Source organism: Vombatus ursinus, unplaced genomic scaffold (genome assembly GCF_900497805.2).
Source record: "Vombatus ursinus unplaced genomic scaffold, bare-nosed wombat genome assembly UNPS02014264.1, whole genome shotgun sequence".
Classification (NCBI taxonomy): Eukaryota; Metazoa; Chordata; class Mammalia; order Diprotodontia; family Vombatidae; genus Vombatus; species Vombatus ursinus.
The window spans coordinates 327,475-349,622 of NW_020954042.1; the positions used below are offsets into that span (position 1 = coordinate 327,475).

Here is a 22,148-nt window from a genome sequence, read left to right on the forward strand (position 1 = left end):
AATACTTTTAGTCTTTGGGGGTCTGATTATAGGTCCCCTTTTTTGGTTATTTGTGTCTTCTGGTTGGTATTTTAATCATTCTTGGCATAATAAAAGTCTCTTTTTTTTCTGCTTGATCATTCATTTTTTGTTGCTGAGGCCTCAGGAGTTGAGTTCTAGCTCTCCGTTATTCTGCAGATGGAATCAAGTTGAGGACTGCCTATACTGCTAATCTTTCTTTATGCCTTTTCCATTGCCACAGGCACCAAAGTTCTGTAGTACAAGCAGCTTTAGTTGAAACCCTTTCCTTTGAATGAGGAAAGAAAGCAAGGAGAGGCCTTTTGTTTATTCCTCAGTTAAATCAAAGTAAATCCTCTTGTGGTGATAGAGACCTAATTGAGGCCTTTTCTACTGCACCTGAAGTTTATCAGTTTCATAATAAAACTCCAATAAGTCTCACGTAAATATTTGACATCAGAGACAATAGGCTACCATACCTTCAAATAAATTATCTCTTAGAATGTTTCATGGCAAGAAAATTCTATTCATGGTAAACCATGGATCTGACATATTATGGCACTTTGAATGTTTCTGTGCTATTCTTTGGTGACATTCTGACTTTTCCTTCATTAAAAGTCTTCAAGAAAAAAATGTAAGAATAGAGTTCGGTGGTTCACACAAGAACACGTCCTGAGTTAAAGAGCATTGCCTACTAGGAGAAATGATGTGTAAAGTTGCCCAGGCTGTGATCTATGTACAACCTTCTGTCTCAGAGATACTCTTAATCCTATTGTTCTGAACTATATCAGTTTGCCAAATGGCCAATTATTTCCTAAGAAATGGACATAATTTCTTGAGGGCTATTTTCACATCCTTGTTTCTCAGGGAGTAGATCAGAGGGTTCAAGGCTGGGGTCACTATGGCATAAAACACTGAAGCTACTTTGCCTTCCTTCAGAGACTGACCCAAACCAGGAAGAATGTAGATATAAATTATACTACAATAATACATGGTGACCACAATAAGGTGGGAGGAACAAGTGGAAAATGCTCTTTTCTTCCCTTCCTTGGTCCGGATCTTCAAGATGCTGGAGATGATGAAACCGTAGGACACCAAGATGAACAGAAAATTGAAAATAGCAAAGAACATGTCTGCCACAAGTGCCATGACATTGTTGACATAGGTTGAGGAGCAAGAGAGAGGCAATAATGGAGGAATCTCACAAAAGAAATGATCAATGACATTTGGGCCACAGAAAGATAAGCGAATAGTCATGATGGTTTGTATTGTTGTATTGGTCCCACTGATAGCCCACACTGCAGATGCTATGAGGCAGCAAGCTGCCTTGCTCATAATAGTGCTGTAGTGAAGGGGCTGGCAGATGGCTGCATACCGATCATAGGCCATGGCTGTGAAAAGCAAGAGCTCTGCCCCCAAACACCAAGTTAGGAAATAGATCTGAGCTATGCAGCCACCATAGGAAATGGTGTTCTTGGTCATTAGGTTCTGCAGCAACTTGGGCACCACAGTGGAGGCAGAGACAATATCCATCAAGGCCAAATTTATAAGGAAAAAGTACATGGGAGTATGGAGGCCTGGATTTAGACTGATCACAATGACAATGAGGGAGTTACCTGTGAAAGCCACTATGAAAAGTCCTAAGAAGAGGCTGAAGATCGAGATCTGAACCTGAGGATTTTCAAAGAAACTTTGTAAGGTGAACTCTGCCACTGATGAATGATTTCTTGATGCCATATGAGTAGGTGGTCAGGTTTTCTTTTGTCATGGGTATTGTGTACGCCCACAAAATCCAACCAACAATTGATTGTTTTACTCACTAAAGAAAAAAAAACAAAAAACAGAGATCTGAATTAAAAAGAGGGAAATTAAAAATGCCTTGATAGTCTAAAATCAAATTTTGACAAAGTAATTTAACCTTATTATGACACACACCAAAAATAGAGAAACATTATTTGGTTAGTAAGATCCCTTCTCAATTAATTCATTCACTTATTCTCTAACTGCTATTATGATTTCCACTTTCATTTAAATACTCATATTCTTCACAAATATTGTTCCCTTTCCTCTTCTCAATTCAATATAGATAAAATGCAATTTCAAAATAGAATTCATCTCAAGTATTCCTATTTTCATGCCTACTCAAGTGGGACCAGCCCTGTTTTTCAGTTTCCTCCCATTTCACCATAGTTGGACAGGTGCTTTTAAAGCATTTATCACTCTTCATGACAATGGTCCCTTGCAATGGCAGAAATTAACATTGTCTCTAATCAATCTGCATAACACAAAGAAGTCTTTAAAATATAATTCATCATCATTCACTCTGAGGTAATTGTAGATGTGATCTAGATTAGCAAATTCAAATTTACACCCAAGGATTTTCTTATGTCATTTTGGCTCAAGTTGATTAGGTTTCCTTTTTCTGTGCTTTTTCTTGGTTATGTGCTCAGTGTCTGATATGATATTAATTAGACATAAGATGAAGCTATTGCATAGTGGACCCCATTATACACGAAATATTCACATTTCAATGACCTGTCCTGACATGTAGATAGAACTTCTATGCAAACTATCTTCTAGCAAAACACTAGTTTAAAGAAGGCACATTTTTTTTTATTTTTCCTGTAAACCAAAGAGTAGTGGGAATGGACTTAAATTATATCAAAGGACACATTTGATCTAAGGAAAAAATATATTAACAATATAGGTAATTGACCATTGGACAAAAACCACTGGGAGAAGGGGTGGGATCTTACCAAAAATTTGCCAACATTTATCTAGGTTTTAATGGAGATCTTTCTAGTAGTTAGTCAACTCCGTATAATAAGTGGTCAGAACCTTCTCATCCTTCTAAGTCTAAGAAATCCTCCCTTTCCAACACTGAAAGAAGATTGACTTCTTGAAGGCTTGAAACCACCAGTTTTATGATCATTACCCAAAATTAAGAGACAATTCATTCATTGTCTTTTTTGATGCCATTCATCAAATGAGCTTTTTAAAATTGTTACTAAAAATATACTGATCATTTGTCCATAATGCTGTGTAGCCACTTCCTTTATGAGATAAGTTTTGATATGAAACAAAGATATATTGTAGGGCATAATAGTGCTAAAACCTACTGTAAGATCATTATAACAATCATACTACTGGCCCTGAATAAACCTCTGTAACAAAAGTGCTGATATTTAATTTTTTTTTTATTAATATAGGAAATTGGTGGGTAAAAAAAAAAACTGCCTCTACTAACACAGTCTGTTGCCTTCTCTTCCGCTTTTAGTCTTTGAGAGTTTCCTAAAACATTGATTTGCTCTGGATCATAGTCCCTATATGTTCACAGATAGGACTTAAATTCAGGTCTTTTTAGCTTTAAGCTCGGGCTTTTTTTTTTTTAACCTTATACCACACAGCCTCTCAATGCCAAAAGAAGAACTTTTCACAGAACTACAGAATATCAGAGCTCAAAGAAACTTGTGCTCATTAATTTACCACTTTAATTTGACAAAGAAGATATCAAACAGGCAAGGGACTTGTCCAAGGTCACATAGAAGGTTAGGCTGAGTAGAGATTAGAACCCAATGCTCTGGACTACTATTTAAGTGCTTTATTTCCAGTACTCTAACAAATACCGGTTTGGAATGAGCGTTTTCAAAATCTGGCACAAGACCTTACTGAAAGCAATTCCTGATCTAAAAGAAATTGAAAGGACTCACAAACATTAAGAACAGAAATGCTGTTATCACATTTCATGAGATCTCAAGGTAGGCTATTAGTGTCTAAAAATATTCTTTGAAATCCAACTCTATTGTTTCTGTCAGAGGAATATGTTGCAAGATTCAGACCTCCCTCCTTCAAAGAGATAGAGACAGACAGATGAAGTTGTCATCTGTAGAATGAGGGAGTAAGTGAGACTAGGTAACCTCTGATGGACTTAGAATTCTAAATCCATGAATAAAAATTCAAAGTTGGGATAAATGGAAAATAGTGATTTTGAACATGGTGCTGAGGAACTCAGGGTATTATCACCTAATCAACCAACTGGTATTTCTTAAACACCTTTCATGAACCAGGCACTGGGCTAGGTGCTGGTCATAAAAAACAGAAATTTGAAATAATTAACAATAAAAATAGCTTGTATATAGACAGACAGACAGATAGATAAATAGCTAGCTAGCTAGCACATTTATTAACAACCTACTATGTGCCACACATTATGTGAAGCTTTGAGGAATACAAATACAAGCAAGACAGTCCCTTTTCTCAAGGAGCTTATAACAGACAAAACACACATAGGGATGGTGGTGAAAACAGAGGGGTAAGGTACTCACAAGGGGTCATAATATAGAAAGGACTGGGAAGTTGTGAGAATGGTCTGGGCCCCGAAGAAATAAGGCAAAAGCTCATATAACAGAACCTAGAGACCTGGAAGTATAGTCCAAATTTCCATCATTGGTAAGAGACAAGGATGTGAACAACGTGCTGGCTTTCCAATAAGAAAGTCCTATATTTAGTCCTTCCTCTGTATAGACTCTGCCTGTCACTTATCTGTTTTGTCCCAGGCAACTCTCACTCTCTAAGATAATTTGAAGATAGATCGATCTTCCTTGCTAAAGAAAATGCTTCATCATGAACTCCCTAAGCTAAAGAAACAACATGTATGAAAAGAGAGAGAGACAGAGACAGATAGACACAGACACGGACAGAAAGAGGCCATCTCCCTCTGAGATTACCTCTAGGTCACCCTCTGTATGTCGTGTTTATACATAATTGTTTGCATGTTGCCTCCCCCATTAGTATCTCAGCTTCCAGAAGGCAAGTACTCTTTTTGCCTTTCTGTGCAGTACCAGCACTTAGCACACAGTGCCTGGCATATACCAATTGCTTAATATTTGCTGATTGACTGACTCATGTAAGGATATTTAAAATATCATTGGCTTATGAGTATTAAAACAGCAAAAAAGGAAAAAGCATGAAAAAACAGCTAGATTTCTGGATTTGGAGTCTGGAGAAATTTGAATTTGAAGCTCACTTCTGTATTTAACTAGTTAGGGGAACATTGGTGAGTCTCTTACATTGCCTCTATGAACATCAGTGTTCCCATCTGCAAAATACGGATGAATATAGAGATGCCTTCCACAGGAGGGTGTTATGAAATTCCAGTAAGAAAATGAATGAAAAATGATTCACAAATCTTAATACTTTGTAACATCAGTTATAAATCATTACTCAATCATAAGAATAATGACAATAAATATGGGACCTTTGCAAATGAAGATGATATAAGAAATAGAGGCAAAGAGAAAGAAAGAGAGATAATACTATTGAAAAACTATTTCGTGACATTGTTTCATTTGGTCAGAATGACAATACTAAGATATAGATAGGACATATATTATTATTCTCATTTTGAAGCTAAAGGTACTTGAAAAACAGGGTAGTTAACTGACCATTTATTGCTTTTCAAACTTGGGCAAGTCACTTTCATTGCTCATGCTCTATTCCCTTCCCCTTGTAATATGAGAGCATTGTACTTACAAGAAGATATAAGATACAAGGACTCATAGATAATCTATAAACTCCATCACCACTCTAAATTTAGGAACCTTGGCTTACTCAGACTCTCACAGCAAATGACAGACCTGGGCAGAGTCTAGGTTTCTTGACTCAGTTTCCCAAATCTTAATTCAGTGTGTTATAGGTGTCTTTCCTGAATGCCATTTAATATTAATGTGATAATTTCCCTGTTTTGTTTTGTTTTTTTCCTCAATAAGACAGGACAACAGTTTGTCTTCCCCCATTAAGATATAAGCTCCTTGATATTGTGGGCTTTTTTTTTTTCAACTTATAGTGGTATTCTCAGCCCTTAGTATAGTGTCTGGCACATTATAATTCCTTAAAAAATGCTTGTAAACTTTGTTTTCTGACTTGACTTTTATACCAGCTGTTATGGGCAAGCATATCAGCTATAGCAGCTCCTCTATACCATCAAGACAATACAATCACAAATATGTTCATGGTGCTTTTATCAATGAAAAGGTTAGTACAGACTATATTGGCTTTTGAAAATAATAGCTTTACTATCCTGAAAATGCTTCTAAAGGTGCATCAATTTCAAGTCAGTGTTCACTGGCTGGTGAGTCCTAGCCCCCTTTCTCTTATACCTTAACACACACATCACCCTCTGTCCTCATAATCCCTGTCCCCAAAGTCTCAATGTATTAGTGGTCAGTTGAGAAGGAAGATTAGATACTTGAGCAAAGATTTGAAATTGACAAGCCTGGTGAGTTTCCAAGACAGTGGGTTTCCAAGAAAAAGGACTGGGTTATTTTGGTGTCACATCATGTGTGATGAAGCAGTGCAAAGGGTGGGGGAAGAGAAGGTGGGCCAGCAGTAATTGGCTTTTTTGTCTCTACTCATCTCTCACTCATCATATTTCCTTTGTGATCCCCATGTCTGGATCCACCCCTTGCCACTCTCCTTACCAAAGAAGACCCAAGGGATCAACTAAAAGCAAGAGTAGTAGCCATATAACTGCAGAAAGGACTCTGCTTGTGGTAGTTGCTAGATTGAAACAAAGTATATAAAGACTTTGAACAAGAAGTTAGGAAGGAAAACTTCACCAGTTCTCTGAAGTTAACCATAACATCCCATCAAGGATATAACAAAAAGTTCTGGAACTCTCAGGTTAACTCTCTGCTAAGAAAAGAAATAAGATTTTGAAGAAATCTGTAAGCTTGTATAAAGCAAAGTTTTATACAACATTTCTTTTCACTCTTCCACAGTCTTGCAAAACATGGGACAGATGTAATTATCTTCACTTTGCAAATGAGAAAGCAGGCTCATAGAGCTCAACCAGCTTGTCACCAATGGAAATAAGGGGCAAAGCTAGATCCCCCTGATTCTAATTTCTAATCAGATAAGATTTTTAATCTAATCAGATCTAATCAATTCTAAGTCAAATCAGATTGTTCTTTTTCTAAGTTCAATTATCTTTCTACTGTGCCATGCTGTCTATTTGAAATAATGGGTATAAACAATGGCATGATTATATGATACCAAAGAGGGAAATCACTTAACTGCAAGGCAGTTATCTGACCTAAGCTAGGTAAATTTTTAGAAAAATTATTAGCAAAAAAGTATAAATAAAATATATAAATATATAACGTTGTTATATATTTTATATAATATGCAAATATGAAGGTCTTAGACATTCATTGTATTTATTGTGTTTAATGTATTTATTATAGTTCATTGTGTGTTTGCATAAAGGAAATTACCAACTTGTGAAGGAGGACATAGAACTTACACTTTACACCAAAACCACATAGAACAAAATTTCATGTTTGATGATTTCAAAATTTTAAGAGCTCACAATATATTAGTGCCATGAATTCATATATGATGTGAGAGGCAGTGCAAAAGGATATATAGAAGGCTGTCCTCACTGTCAGGAAGAACTGTATTCAAGTCATACCTCTGACACATACTTGAATGGGTTAGGGACTGAATGCTTAGTACCCCAGGCGATTGACACAACAAGTTGCAGCTGGTGCCAAACTGCATCAATGAGCAAATTTCCATGCTAATGTTCCCTACGGTCACAAAATTACTGGTCTGGACAAAAGTAGTAGTAGCAGTAATAGCAGTGGTAGTGGTGGTGGTGGTGGTGGTGGTAATAGCAAATTATGGTTAAAGAAATGCCTGATAATAAAGAATTTCCTGACTCTGATTCTTTGATTCAATTACAAACTTGAAGATGAAATTTTAAAGGGAAAAAAGAAATAACACTTTTTATCCTTATCAACAACTATATCATTTCCTATTTTACTGAAAATTCTCTGTCTCTGCCTTTGTCTTTCCTCTCTCTCTCTTTTCCTCCCTTTCTATCTCCATCTGTCTCTTATTATCTGTCTGACTCTCTGCCACACACTCTCTCTCTATCAATCACTCGCACTTTTGACAACTTACATAGGTATAAAGAGATCTGTCATAAAAATGTTAACTTGCTTAGATTTTAAACATGATTTTTTTCCCTCCCTGCTCTTTCGGTCAGTTTTTTGCTCTTCTAATAAAGGAAGCACTATTTTTCATTTCTTAGCAAACTTACCTTTTTCTGCTAAAGGATAATAAATGGAAGATGCTTTTAACTAGAAAACCTTCAGAATTCATTAGTTTGTGCGTTCATTGGTCTACAAGTAGGGATTGAATAGGGATGCAGTTATGCCCAGTCATTTAACAAAAATCAGCTAAGGAAAGCCCTGGGAAATTCTGTCATCTTAGCCCCTAGAGGAACAATTAAACTATGACTTATCTTGGACTATGTTGAAGCTATTACCTATAATTCTAATCCAAAGAAAATACAAGTGCTAAGTTCTTCTTTGGTTTACATGGCAACTGATGTGACTGATGTTTTGATGGTTATTTCTCCACTAGTGAATAAACAAAATGAACTAACTAGTAATATGATGTTGGAATCTTAAATAGACAAGCCTCTAAAATGCGCTAACAAATGAATACAAATTATGACTTCTATATACTTTAGAAAATAAAACCAAAATTAGTAGGAATATAATAACAACAATAAAAATCAGATTCTACAGGATACATAAAAACTTGATAAGTAGGCCACCAGAAGCTTGCAAATGAGTCTTTGTAAACTAAGACAAATCTCCATGCTACAAATGCAAACTGCAAACCGTCCTTCAAAATTCAAGAAATCAATGATGGAAGTTGTGCATCATTAGAGACAGAACTATTGCCTACAATTGCCTGAATATAACTTTAATTTGTAAATGCTAAAGAAGAGGATTCTTTTTTTTTTGGCTAGGCAATGGGTTTAAGTGACTTCCTAGGGTCACACAGCTAGTAAGTGTTATGTGTCTGAGGCTGAATTTGAACTCAAGTCCTCCTGAATCCAGGGCTGGTGCTCTATCCACTGTGCCACCTAGCTGTCCTCAAGAACAGGATTCTTAATAGGTGCTGCTATATCAAGTATTCAAAATGTCCAAATTACTTGAAAAAATACCTTTCAAAACATGGAGACTTAGAAGAGATTAAAACTCTATGGCGAAAAGATTATGTGCATGTCATCTACATCATCCTATCTATTCCTAAGGATGTTCTAAAGTTAATTTCACTGAATCATCAGAAGAGTAGCACACATTCTAGTAGTATTATTCAATTACAGAAGGCATTCATTTTATCTGCCTGCACAAAGGTCCATAATATAGTAAATATGAAAATATAATAGCAACATAATGACTTGGGCTTTTCTATCTTTATTCCATCAAGAAAGATAATGAAGTGTTGAAGATGATGGTGATAACTTTTGGTTAGATGCAAGCCTTATGGAATCTTTGTATTTTGTTCAATCATTTTTTAGTTGTGTTCAATGCATTGTGACCCTATTTGGGGTTTTGCTGGCAAAGATAATGAAGTAGTTTGCCATTTCCTTCTCCAGTTCATTTTACAGATGAGGGACTAAGTCAAACAGAGTTAAGTGACTTGACCAGGGTCACACAGCTAGTAAGTATTTGAGGCCAGATTTGAACTCAGGATGATGAGTGTTCCTGATTCCAAGTCCACTGCTCTATCCACTGTGCCACCTAGCTGCCTAAGCATTATATATGCATATTATAATTAAAATGTATCAGTAATATATGGACAACACAACGAGATGGGAAGAGTAGGACTCTCTCTTCTTCCCCAGTGCTATCTGGACTATAGATTATGAACACAGAGGACAGCAAAGTAAGGAGAATATGTACAATCAAATAGAAGGCACCTGCCAGGAGCGTCCTAGCACTATTTATATAGGTGGAAGTAAATGAGGACAATAAGAGATGGCTGGGGTGGAAGGGAATTTCACAGAATACATGAGCAATGACATTGGGTTCACAACAGGAAAGCTGCATTAAAGAATGGTATTTATTGAATAAATAAAGGCACAGATGTAACACACACTAGACACCAAGACAGTACAGAATATTTTTGGCAATCATGTTTTTCCATGACTGGAAAAAGAAGCAGTTCAGATGATGTGGACTAAGTGAAGAAGTAAAAAATGGTCATGTACACTTGACTATATGAAGCTCAATTGTGTGTGTGTGTGTGTGTGTGTGTCTTTCCTCTTGTGACCAGTTCAGATGAGAGTCAGATTAAAGCATCAGCTCCCATCCTTATTGTTTGAAAAGATGGGTAGTTGTGCACCCTGATTAGGTAAGATAGTTTTCTTTAACCTTTCTTTCCCTCTACTCCCTCTCCTAGCTATTACTTTCCCCTTCTCTTTCCATTTTTTTCTAAGATCATCAACACATAACAGAATAACTCTCAGGCTTTCAGTCTAGACTTTCTCTATGATCACTGATGATGATAAGGTACAGAAAAAATACATGTATTATTCTCCCATATCTGAATTTAAGTAGTTTATCCTTATTTTGTCTCTTATGTTTTTCTTTTTATGATCTTTTAACTACTGTATTTGAACTTCAAAGTTTTTCCATACTGTTCTTTTCGTTAGGAATGCATGTCAGTCTTCTAGTTTCATTAAAGATCCACCTTTTTCAACTCTGGTATTATACTTTGCTGGGTAACTTTTGTTTTATTTTTTTTCATAAAAAAGTAAGACTATGTATAGTTATAGATATATTTTAAAAACAGAGAAGAATGCCAAATAACAAGTATCAAAAATAAAAAAAGATGAACATAGCACAAAGATGAAATTAGAGCAATTATTAGGAGTTAATTTGCTCAATTATATGCCAATAAATTTAACAATTTAAGTGAAATGAAAGAATATTCACAAAAATATCAATTGTTTAGAATATCAGAAAAGGAAATAAAATATCTAAACAGGCCTATTTTTGAGGAAAAAAATTGAATAAGCAATGGAGCTTAACAAGAAAAAAAAAGACCAGGATCAGATGGATTTATAAGTGAATTCTAACAAACATTTAAAGATCGACTGATTCCCATATTAAATAATTTTTTTGGAATAATATGTAAAGAAAGGATCCTACCAATTTCTTTTTATGAAACAAATATGATATTGATACCTAACCAAGGAAGCATAAAAGCAAAAAAAAAGAATATTATAGACCAATTTCCTTAATGTATATGGATACAAAAGTCCTAAATAAAATACTAGGTAATAGATTAAGTGGGATTTATGCTAGGAATACAGGGATGTTTTAACATAAGGAAATTCATTAACATAATTGATTACATCAATAATGAAATTTTTAAAAATCATATGATCACATCAATAGATGCAGGAAAAGCTTCTGATAAAGTTCAACACTCATTTTTACTAAAAAAAAAATACTTGAAAATATTGGCACAAATGGATTTTTCCTTAAATTGATAAAAAAAATTTACTAAAACCTACAGCAAACATTCTTTGTAATGGGGATAAACTAGAAGCCATCCAAATATGATAATGATACTAAGACTGTCATCAATATTATTCAATATTGTATTGTAAGTACTAGCAATAGCAAAAAGAGACGAAAAAGAAATAGATGGAATCAGATTAGGGAATGAAGTAATAGAACTGAATCTTTTTGCTGATGATATGGTGATATGCTTGGAAAATCCCAAAGACTTACCTAAAAGTTAGTTGAAACAATTAATAATCTTAGCAAAGTAGCCGGATATAAAATCAATCCACATAGATCATCAGCATTACTATACATCACAAACAAAACCCTGCAAGAAGAAATAATTTAAAAAAAAGCTCCATATTTAAAATAACTCTAGGCAGCATAAAATACCTGGCAGTACACCTGCCAAAACAAACCCAGGAACTATATAAACAAAATTATTAAAAAAAATTTATACAAATAAAATGAAATTTAAATAATTGGAGAAATATTAATTGTTCGTGATTGGGCTGGGCCAACATAATAAAAATGACAGTTTTATCCAAATTAATTTATATATTCAATGTTATCCCAATTAAATAACCATTTTTATACTCCATTAGAAAAAAATAATAACAAAATTCATTTGGAAAAACAAAAAGTCCAGAATATCAAAGGAAATAATTAAAAAAAATACAAAGGAAGGGGATTTAGCTTTACCAGACCTTATACTATTTTATAAGGTAGTAATTATTAAAACTATCTGGTATGAGCTAGAAAATAGAAAGGTAGATCAATAGAATAAAGTAAACATACAATTTATAGCAGCAAATAAATATAGTAACCTTGTATTTGACAAGTATAAAGACTTAAGTTTTAGGGATAAGAATTCATTAATTAGTAAAAAAAAAAATTGGAAAAACAGGAAAGCAGTGTGATGAAAACTGGGCATGGCCCAGTATCTTGTACCATTTGCCAAAATAAGATCAAAATGAATACTTGACCCAGATATAAGGAGAAATTTTACAAGAAAATCAGCAGAACATGGAGCATATTACTTATCAGACTTATGGATAGGTAAAAAAAAAAAAAAACAAGAGATAGCAAAATTGGGTATAAAATGGAAAATTTTGATTACACTAAATTAAAAAAGGTTTTGTACAAATACAACAAATGTAGCCAGATCAGAGGGAAAACAGAAAATTGGGGAGGGGGGATTTATAGACAATTTCTCAGATAAAGGTCTCATTTCTGAAATATATAAAGAACATTGTGAAATCTATGAGAATGTGAATCACTCCCCAATTGATAAATGGTCAGAGGATTTGAATAGGCAGTTTTCCGAAGAAGAAATCAAAATAATTTATAGTCATATGAAAAAATGCTCTAAATCATTAATTATTAGAGAAATGCAAATTAAAACCACCTTGAGAAATCATTTACACCTACCAGGTTAGTTAAAATGATAGAAGAGGAAAGTGGTAAATGGAAGGGATGTGGAAAAATTGGGACACTAATTCATTCTTAGTGGAATTGTGAACTGATCCAAAAATTTTGGAGAACAGTCTGGAATTATGGCCAATAGAATTACTAAACTACCTTTACCCCTTGGGCCATAAATACCACTCCTTGGTCTGTTTCCAAAGATGATTAGAGAAAAAACAAAAGAACCTATAGATTCTACAATGTTTACAGCAGCTCTCTTTTTGGTGGCAAAGAACTGGAAATTACAGGGATGCCCATCAAGTGGTGTATGGCAGAACAAGTTGTGGTATATGATTGTGATGGAATAATACTGTCCTATAAGAAATGATGAGTTCAATGATTATAGAAAAACATGGAAAGACTTGCACAAAATAATGAAGAATAAAATGAACAGAATCAAGGGAACATTGTATACAATAAAAGTAATATTGTTTTAAGAATGACTTTGAGCAAATAAGTTATTTTGACTATCATAAATACCCAACCTAACTATAGAGGACATGTGAAGAAAGACACTATCTGCATCCAGAGGAATAACTGATCAGTAGAAATATATATAGAATACTTTTATATGTGTGTGCATGTGTATATGTATATATGTGTGAATATATGTGTGTATATATATATATGTAAGTATGTATATATACACACACATATACATATTTTATCTAATGGTAACCATCTCTAGGGCAGGGACAAGGGAAGAAAAAAAGAAATTTACAAGATAATTGTGTATATTTGAAAGGAATAGCAAGCTCTGCATAGCATATTTGCAGATTCAGGTGCAATTATCCTTCATTTATTGCACTATTTTATGGAAATGCTTGTTTTATTCCATAAATTAAAAATAAAATAAAATAAAACAAATAGCATGAGATAGTTTATCAAAAAAATTGCTAGAAAAAACAGACTATATCTTTTGACTTATGTAATATCGTATTCCAGGGTCCCTTCTTCTTTTGAGTGGTGACTGCTAAATTGTGTGTAATCCTGAATGTGGCTTTTTGGTACCTGAATTCCTTCATTTTGTTTGCTTTCAATATTTTTTTTATTCCTTTGGAAACTACATATATATATGTGTGTGTGTGTGTGTGTGTGTATACACATATATATACACATATATATTTTACTACAATGTTCTTTGGAGTTTTAATTCTGGGGCTCCTTGAAGGAGGTGGTGTGAATTTTTCCATTTTCAGTTTACCAATTGGTTCTAAGGGATACGTGCAGTTTTCTTTAAATGTTCCTTGAAATATGATGCTTAGGACAGGGCAGAGCCAAGATGGCAGAGTAAAAGCAGTGACTTGCTTCAGCTCTTCCCCAAATCACTTCAAATACCTGTAAAAATGGTTCTAAACAAATTCTAGAGCAGGAGAACCCTCAAAAAGACTGAGTGAAACAAATTTCCAGCCTACGACAACCTGGTAGGTCAGCAGGAAAGGTCTCCTGTGCCAGGCTGGGAGAGGAGTGCACTTCAAAGTGGGTCATGCCAGCAAAGACCAGGCCTCAGCAATTCTGGAGGAGGCCTCAGGGGACTGAATCACAGGTACCTGGGGCTGTTTCCAGAGTTCTCAACCTACAAACACCAAAGACAACTTAGAAGGTCACTAGGAAAGGTCTGTGAGACCATGATGAGGGAAGAGCTTGGTCCAGCCCCAATTCCAGCATAGCCCAGGGGCAGCGGCTGCTTCTGGAGCTATCAGCCCACAGAGGGAGGGGGTATCAAGCAGCTTATCAGAGGGGGATTGCAGGGATCTCTTTGCTGGTGCTGTGGTAGAATTTTCTTGCTTTACCCATACTTGCATCTGGGTCTCAGTTCTAGGTGGGGGTCCTAGGGCAGGGAGGAGTGTTGGTGTGGTGGAGCTTGTGGTGGTGGTGGAGAGGAAAGTCCCCTCACAGTTCCAAGACAGAAGAGAGTGCTTGTGGTCAATTAGAGACCAGAATACAGACCAGGAAAGGAGTAAACACCTCGCCCCCAATCATACCACCTTGGAAGAACTGAAAATTTACAGGTCCCTAGAAGTATCTCTGAAAACAGCTACACAAAACTCCTGAAGCTTGGGACAGTACATTCTCCATACTGGAAGCAAATAAGAGAAGTAGAAGAAAAACTGGGAAGAGAAATTAGAGCGATGCAAGAAAATCATGAAAAACAAGTCAACAGCTTGCTAAAAGAGATCCAAAAAACAAAATACTGAAGAAAATAACACCTTACAAATAGACTAACCCAAATGGCAAAAGAAGTCCAAAAAGCCAATGAGGAGAATACCTTCAAAAGCAGAATTGGTCAAATGGAAAAGGAAGTCCAAAAGCTCACTGAAGAAAATACTTCCTTAAAAATTAGAATGGAGCAAATGGAAACTAGTGACTTTATGAGGAATTAAGACATTGTAAAATAAAACCAAAAGAAGGAAAAAATAGAAGACAATGTGAAATATCTCATTGGAAAAACAACTGAACTGGAAAATAGATCCGAGAGAGAATTTAAAAATTATTGGACTGCCTGGAAGCCATGATCAAAAAAAGAACCTGGATATCATCTTTCAAGAAATTATCAAGAAAAATAGGCCCAATGTTGTAGAACCAGAGGATAAAATAGAAATGAAAAGGATCCACCAATCACCTCCTAAAAGAGATCACCAAAGGAAAATTCCTAGGAATATTATAGCCAAATTCCAGAGTTCCCAGATCAAAGAGAAAATATTGTAAGCAGCCAGAAAGAAACAATTCAAGTGCTGTGGAAACACTATCAAAATAGCAGAAGATTTAGCAGAGTCTACATTAAGGGACCAGAGGGCTTGGAATATGATATTCCAGGAGGGCAAATGAGATAGGATTACAACCAAGAATCACCTACCCCACAAAACTGAGTATAATCCTTCAGGGGAAAAAATGGGCATTCAGTGAAATAGAGGACTTTCAAGCATTCTTGATGAAAAGACCAGAGCTGAATAGAAAATTTGACTTTCAAATACAACACTCAAGAGAATTATTAAAAGGTAAACAGGAAAGAGAAATCATAAGGGACTTGTTAAATTTGAACTGTTTACTTTCCTGCACAGAAAGATGATATTTGTAACTCATGAGACCTTTTCAGTATTAGGGCAGTTCGGGGGAGGGGGGGAATATGTGGATAGATAGATACATAGATAGAGGACACAGGGTGAGTTGAAGATAAAGAGGTGATATATAAAAAATAAAATTAATGGGTGAGAGAATTATATTGGGAGAAGGAGAAAGGGAGAGATAGAATGAAGTAAATTATCTCACATAAAACAGACAAGAAAAAGCTTTTACAGTGGAGGGGAAAGGGGGAAGGTGAGAATGAAATGAGTGAATCTTATTCTTATTGAATTTGGCTTAAGAATGGAATAACATACACACTCAATTGGGTATGGAAATCTATCTTACCCTACAGGAAAATAGGGAGGAAGGGGATAAGAGTTGGGGATGATAAAAGGGAGGGCAGATTGGGAGAGGGGGTAATCAGAAGCAAACACTTCTGAGGAGGGTCAGGGTCAAAAGAAATAATAGAATAAACAGGGGGTGGGATAGGATGTAGGGAAATATAGTTAGTTTTTCACAACATGACTACTATGGAAATGTTTGTGCCCATTATGTATTTTTCCTTGAGTTTTTGATTGTAGAAATTTTAGTCATTTTCTTCTCGGTTTGAGTTTTGAGTGTCCTTGTCACTATAATATTTTTTATGGCAGTCTTCTTTTGTTCCCTTATTCTTCCTGTATATTTAGTGACTTCCTACTTGCATTTAGAGCTGGTTTTCCACACTTCTGAAAGGAATATCTGGACTGTTCCTGCTGTTGCTTTCTTTGGGTTGAGTGAAAAACCATTCTAAAATCTCAGAGATAATTTGGCTGGTAAATTTTAAGCTTTCAGTGTCCCCAAATTTCTCCTATCCTGTGAAACTCTAGTCATTGCCCTTTGGTCTGAACCCTGCAGTTTCTGACCTGCGTCTTGGTCTGAACAACAGAAGACTGTTGCTAGACTTAGATGCTATCACCTTGCTAGGAAACTTTATTGGTTGAGAGTACTATGACTATAGGCTCCCCTTCAGTCTTGTATTCCTTCCCAAGTTTTTCTTCTGAAAGCTAGGATTGAGGCTGAATCTGAGACTTTGCTTAGCTAAGTCACATAGCTGTTGCTTACTTCTTTGCTTGTACATTTCTAGGTACATCATATAGGGAATAGTACAGTGCCATATCCCAGAATACCACAGAAAAATTTCTCAGTCTGCACTGGATCTATAATGCAAAATTGAGGACTGGGTGACAAAGCAGCCAGTTAACAACTTTTCCTGAACTTTACACAAGGTTGAGTTTTCCATGCTTGTATAGGCATGGGACTTTTTTTTTTATTTGCTTTTTTCTCAATTGCATGTAAATAAAATATTTTAATATTTACTTTTTGAAATTTGGAGTTCCAAATTTTCCATCTTGCTTGCCCCTCCTTGGGAAGGCAAGCAATTTACCATGAATTATACATGTGCAGTCATACAAAACATTTCCTTATTAGCCATGTTATAAAAGAAAACACAGACAAAAAAACCTAGAATAATAAAGTTTAAAAAGTATGCTTCAACCTGCATTCAAACTCTATCAGTTCTTTCTCTGGATGTGGATAGCATTTTTCATCATAAGCTCTTCAGAATTGTGTAGATCATTGCTTTTCTGTCAATAAATATCTTTCACAGTTGATCATCAAACAATATGGCTATTATATGTACAGTGTTCTGGTTCTGCTCATTTCACTTTGCATCAGTTCATATAAGTCTTCCCAGGTTTTTCTGAAATCATCCTGCTCATCATTTCTTATAGCAAAATAGTATTCCATCACAATGATATACCACAACTTGTTCAGCTATTTCCTAATTATGGGCATCAACTCAGTTCCTAATTCTTTGCCACCACTAAAAGAATTTCTATGAATATTTTTGTGCATACAGGTCTTTTTTTCCTTTTTCTTTGATCTCTTTGGGATACAGACTCAGTGGCAGTATTGCTAGGTCAAAGAGTATGCACAGTTTTATAGCCTTTTGGGCATAGTTCCAAATTGCTTTCCAGAATGGTTGGATCAGTTAAAAACTCAACCAACAGTGATTAGTGTCTCAATTTTTCCATATCCCCTCCAACATTTGCCATTTTTCTTTCCCGACATATTAGCTAATATGATAGGTGAAATGTGGTACCTCAGTTATTTTAATTTGCATTTCTTGAATCAACAGTGATTTAGAGTATTTTTAAATATGACTGTACATAGCTTTGATATCTTCTTCTGAAAACTATCTGTTCATATCAGACAATTTTGGCCATTTATCAATTGAAAAATGACTCATATTCTTGTAAATTTGGCTCAGTTTCCTGTATATTTCAGAAATGGGGCCTTTATTAAACAAACTTGCTGTAAATCCCCCCCCCCCAGTTTTTTTGCTTTCCTTCTAATCGTGGCTGGATTGGTTTTGTCTGTGCAAAAAACTTCTTTAATTTGATGAAATCAAAATTATCAATTTTACATCCCATAATGCTTTCTATCTCTTGTTTGATCATTAATTCTTTCTTTTTCTATAAATTGACAGGTAAAATATTTTGTTCTCCTTATCTCTCTCTTTCTGTCCCTGTGTCTCTCTCTACCTTGCTCCCTTCCTCTGTCTCTCTGTCTCTCTCTTCCTCCTCGTCTTCTTTCCTCTTTTCTCCTATTCTCCTCTCTTTTCTTAAGTGGTCTCATTTCCCATTATATCATGAATATTCTGAACTACACCTGTATCCCATATATAATCTTAATTTGTTCCTTCATGAAAAAAAGAAACTATCATTTAAAGTTCAACAGAAAAGAAAAGACGTTCTTATCCTACTTCTGGCACATAATAGGTATCTGAACATAGTGCATTCATTTAAACTCTTGAATCCTCAATTCCCCCTTCTGTTCAATGAGGATAATGATACTCACAGTTCTTACCACACAAAATTATTGTGATCATTAAATGGGGCAGTCTATACACCCTACTTTACAAATGTAAAAGTTCCATCTCAATTTCACTTATTATAGCTATTATTATTCATCATCATCAAAATGGAGATCATGATACTTGGACTACCTACCTCACAATGTTGGTGGGAGGAAAGCTCTTTGTCAATCCTAAGGTACTTCATGAGTTTGAGGAATTATTATAGTTTGATACATGCAGAACCTGAATTAAATGTGTTAGCGTGAGCTTACACACAAACTTGCTCCCTCACCATGCCATTGTTTCTGAGCTTGCTTCTCCATTTGATTAGAAATTTCTTGAGGGCAAGTTTATTTCCTGCTCTTCTTTCTCATCTTTTCCACTGACTTGCCATAGGGTTTTCATACAGACAAGATTGTAGACTCCAAAATTATGTTCAAAGCCTCCATATAAAGTCTCTTCTAGAAAAACAAGTGAAAACATGTGATGTGCCCAAGTGCAATCAATTCAATGTAATGAAGACTCTTGATGTGCAGAATCTGAAGGCACCTCCTGACTCACAGAATCAGTCCCCCAGTAAAGGTAACTCCAGGACCAAAATACTCTGGGGATCTGCTTCCACTCAAAGCCATAATTTGTGAGCCTCTCCCCTTCTCTTTCCCCACATATACAATGCATTTATCTTTACTGGTCAGCAGAAGAACACAATTATTTCAAAACCAAGATATTTGATAATAATTCGATAAGTTAAAAAGCAAGTCCCTGAATTTTCTGAACTCAAGTCAGAGAGAAATACCTGAGAAGGACAATGCCCTTGGTGACCAGAACATACAGTTCAAAACATAGGATTAAGGTAGAAGACCTGATTAGTGTGAGCAATATAAACCTGCATAATGCAACCACTTTCATAGAGAATTTTTATTTTCACCAATCAGAATCTAACTGTAGTTATTTAGGATAGCTTTGTGCTCTAAGGAGCTTGGCTCCTAGGATAAAGGGTCTACTCAAGAGGAAGAATCCATTTCAACCAAGGCTCAGGAGAATAGACAGATGGTCTCCCTTCTTCTAATACAGTTCAACAGAGAAAATATCCAAGATGATTTTGTGTCCACTCTCTCATTGTACAAGTGAGGAAACTGAAGCCAAGAGTAGTTAGGCCACTTGTGCAGAGTCAAAAATCAAACTGCCAAGATATACTCCTGGGTCATTTGATGACTTCACCAACGTCCTGTTCACTGCACCACAATGACATCTTTGATGAGAAAAATCAAATGTCTCAGAATTATGAAGGGAAAACAGTGTTATATTCTGATCTAGATAGATATTTGTTAGAGAAAAAAACTATGACCCTGTTAAAAATCTCAAGAACTAAAAAATGAACTACTAACTAACTGCTGATATGACCCTATATATATGCAAAATCAGGGGGAAATTTTGTTTGATTAGGAGCAACTGCATTGAGTTTCTCCGTGCAAGGGAGAAAAAATGAATGGTAAAGGGTCATAACAGGGACTCTTGCTATTGACTTAGATGAAGAACCCATTATGTTCATTGGTTTTCTTTACTGGCTTTTCTTCTATGAAGGAAAAAGAGAAATGGAGTTAGTTTGGAGAATTTAGTAGGGCAAATATAGTTTTTTTTTTTCTTGATGTGACATCATGAATAAGCCAAGAAAAAATAAAAACACTGAAAGGATCATGAGTTAGACAATTTATTCCTCATATGTATGCAGCCACAGGGATCCCTAGCTCTACAGTCTTTTAGGCACATGAAAGATTGGTGGTTTGGGCACAGTGTGGAATGGGAACCCAGAGGAAGAGCCCAGAACTTCCTATGTCTCTGCCCTTTTATTCAATTGTTGTTGCTGGGCACATTCACAGGGACTGAGGGAGAGGATGACCTTAGGGGCAATCAATCAGCAGGAAGTCTGGACTGTGACTCCTCCTTCTCAACCATAAGGGCACTGTTATAAGAAAAGTTTCCTAAATTTGCATACCTGGACTAAATGAACTTTGCTAAGCTGATAGATTACTAGCCTTACTTTCATAACTCAAGCCAATTATAGGGTACATAGGAACTTCTCACTAGACATGCTGATTAACTCAGTGGTCAAACACCGAGTCACTTTTCTTAGCTTGATCCTATCAATACACCCATCATTACACTCAATAAAGTTGAAAAATATATTTTAAATATTGTTAAAAAGAAGGAAAATCAGAACCAGGAGCAGTACTCCTTATCCTGGTTGGTAAACTTGTTACATTTAATATTTCTGTTTGCATATAATTTTAATTAATAATGATAAGATAATCTTATTATTTTTAATATTATTAAAACTGCACATCAATATAATTTTTTTCATTTTATTTTATGCATCTAACAACATTATTCTGAGAGTATGTTTATAAATTCTACATAACAGTAACAGAGATCCAAAATGCAAAAAAAATGGTTAAGAATCCCTAGTCTAGAGAAAACCCAGACTCCAGTGCTTTGAACACGATGAGCTTGACAACACCCAAAATCCTAGTGCTGAAGCCAGTGCAACCATGGGAGGAATGTCTAATTCCACAAGGAGTTTAAGATAATATGCTTTACCCCAGTGTGATGATAAATCCAGGATTCAATTAAAGGCTAATGACTAAGGATCAAGCCCCTTTTGAGTCTTGCCCTGTTGCCTCATCCGGGCATGGCAGTAACACTGGAGTACTAAGAGGTTAAGACTTTATTATGAGCCAGTATGTGTAAGAGACTAGAATTAAGCCTAGGTTTTTGACCCCAAGATAAAATCAAGTCTCTGTCAAGGATGTCATGCTTCCTTTCAGATAGATAGATAGATAGATAGATAGATAGACAGATAGATAGACAGATGATTAGATAGATACCAGATAGATAGATGACATATAAATACTGAGAATAAAAGCTAAATGTAACCCAGAAGAATACTTTTTTATTTCTCTTAATGTTTTTAAAGGGCTAATATGTAACAGGTAAAAATATGATGCTGGTAGCAGATATTTCGAATTGAAATAATGTTTAAAAGAAAATCAATAACCCCATAAATCTGAGCCTTGTAACCCCAAATATATAAGATCATGGTAAGCATCAAAGGATAGTGCCAATGCTGGCCATTTTAAAAAGTTGAATTTTCTCAACTACAGGCATAAATAGGCGTATACCATACCTCTACCCAATAGGAAGTGGCTGGAAAATCCCTACTTAATTTCTAAAGAATGGAAAGAGCTTCCCAAGGGCCATTTTGACCTCCTTGTTCCTTAGGGTATAGATCAGAGGATTCAAAGTTGGGCTCAGCATAGTGTACAGCACACCAGCCAGTTTACTCCTCT

The 22,148-nt window shown here is 35.5% G+C and overlaps 2 protein-coding genes across 2 annotated transcripts in view; both read right to left on the reverse strand.

The window, feature by feature from the left end:
* Nucleotides 1–804: 804 nt before the first annotated feature.
* On the reverse strand, nt 805–1,734 carry LOC114042117 (olfactory receptor 13A1-like). Its single transcript, XM_027860799.1, has one exon. The coding sequence runs from the start codon at nt 1,732–1,734 to the stop codon at nt 805–807; it is 930 nt and encodes a 309-aa protein (XP_027716600.1).
* A 20,286-nt stretch (nt 1,735–22,020) lies between these two features.
* Nucleotides 22,021–22,148, reverse strand: part of LOC114042119 (olfactory receptor 13A1-like) — a 29,525-nt gene continuing 29,397 nt past the window's right edge. The window contains exon 3 of the mRNA XM_027860802.1: nt 22,021–22,146. Coding sequence (XP_027716603.1) covers nt 22,021–22,146 — 126 coding nt within the window. The remainder of the gene's footprint in view (nt 22,147–22,148) is intronic.

Excerpts from the sequence above, each read along its gene's own strand:
- LOC114042117 (XM_027860799.1), bottom strand. The coding sequence starts at position 1,734 with ATGGCATCAAGAAATCATTCATCAGTGGCAGAGTTCACCTTACAAAGT.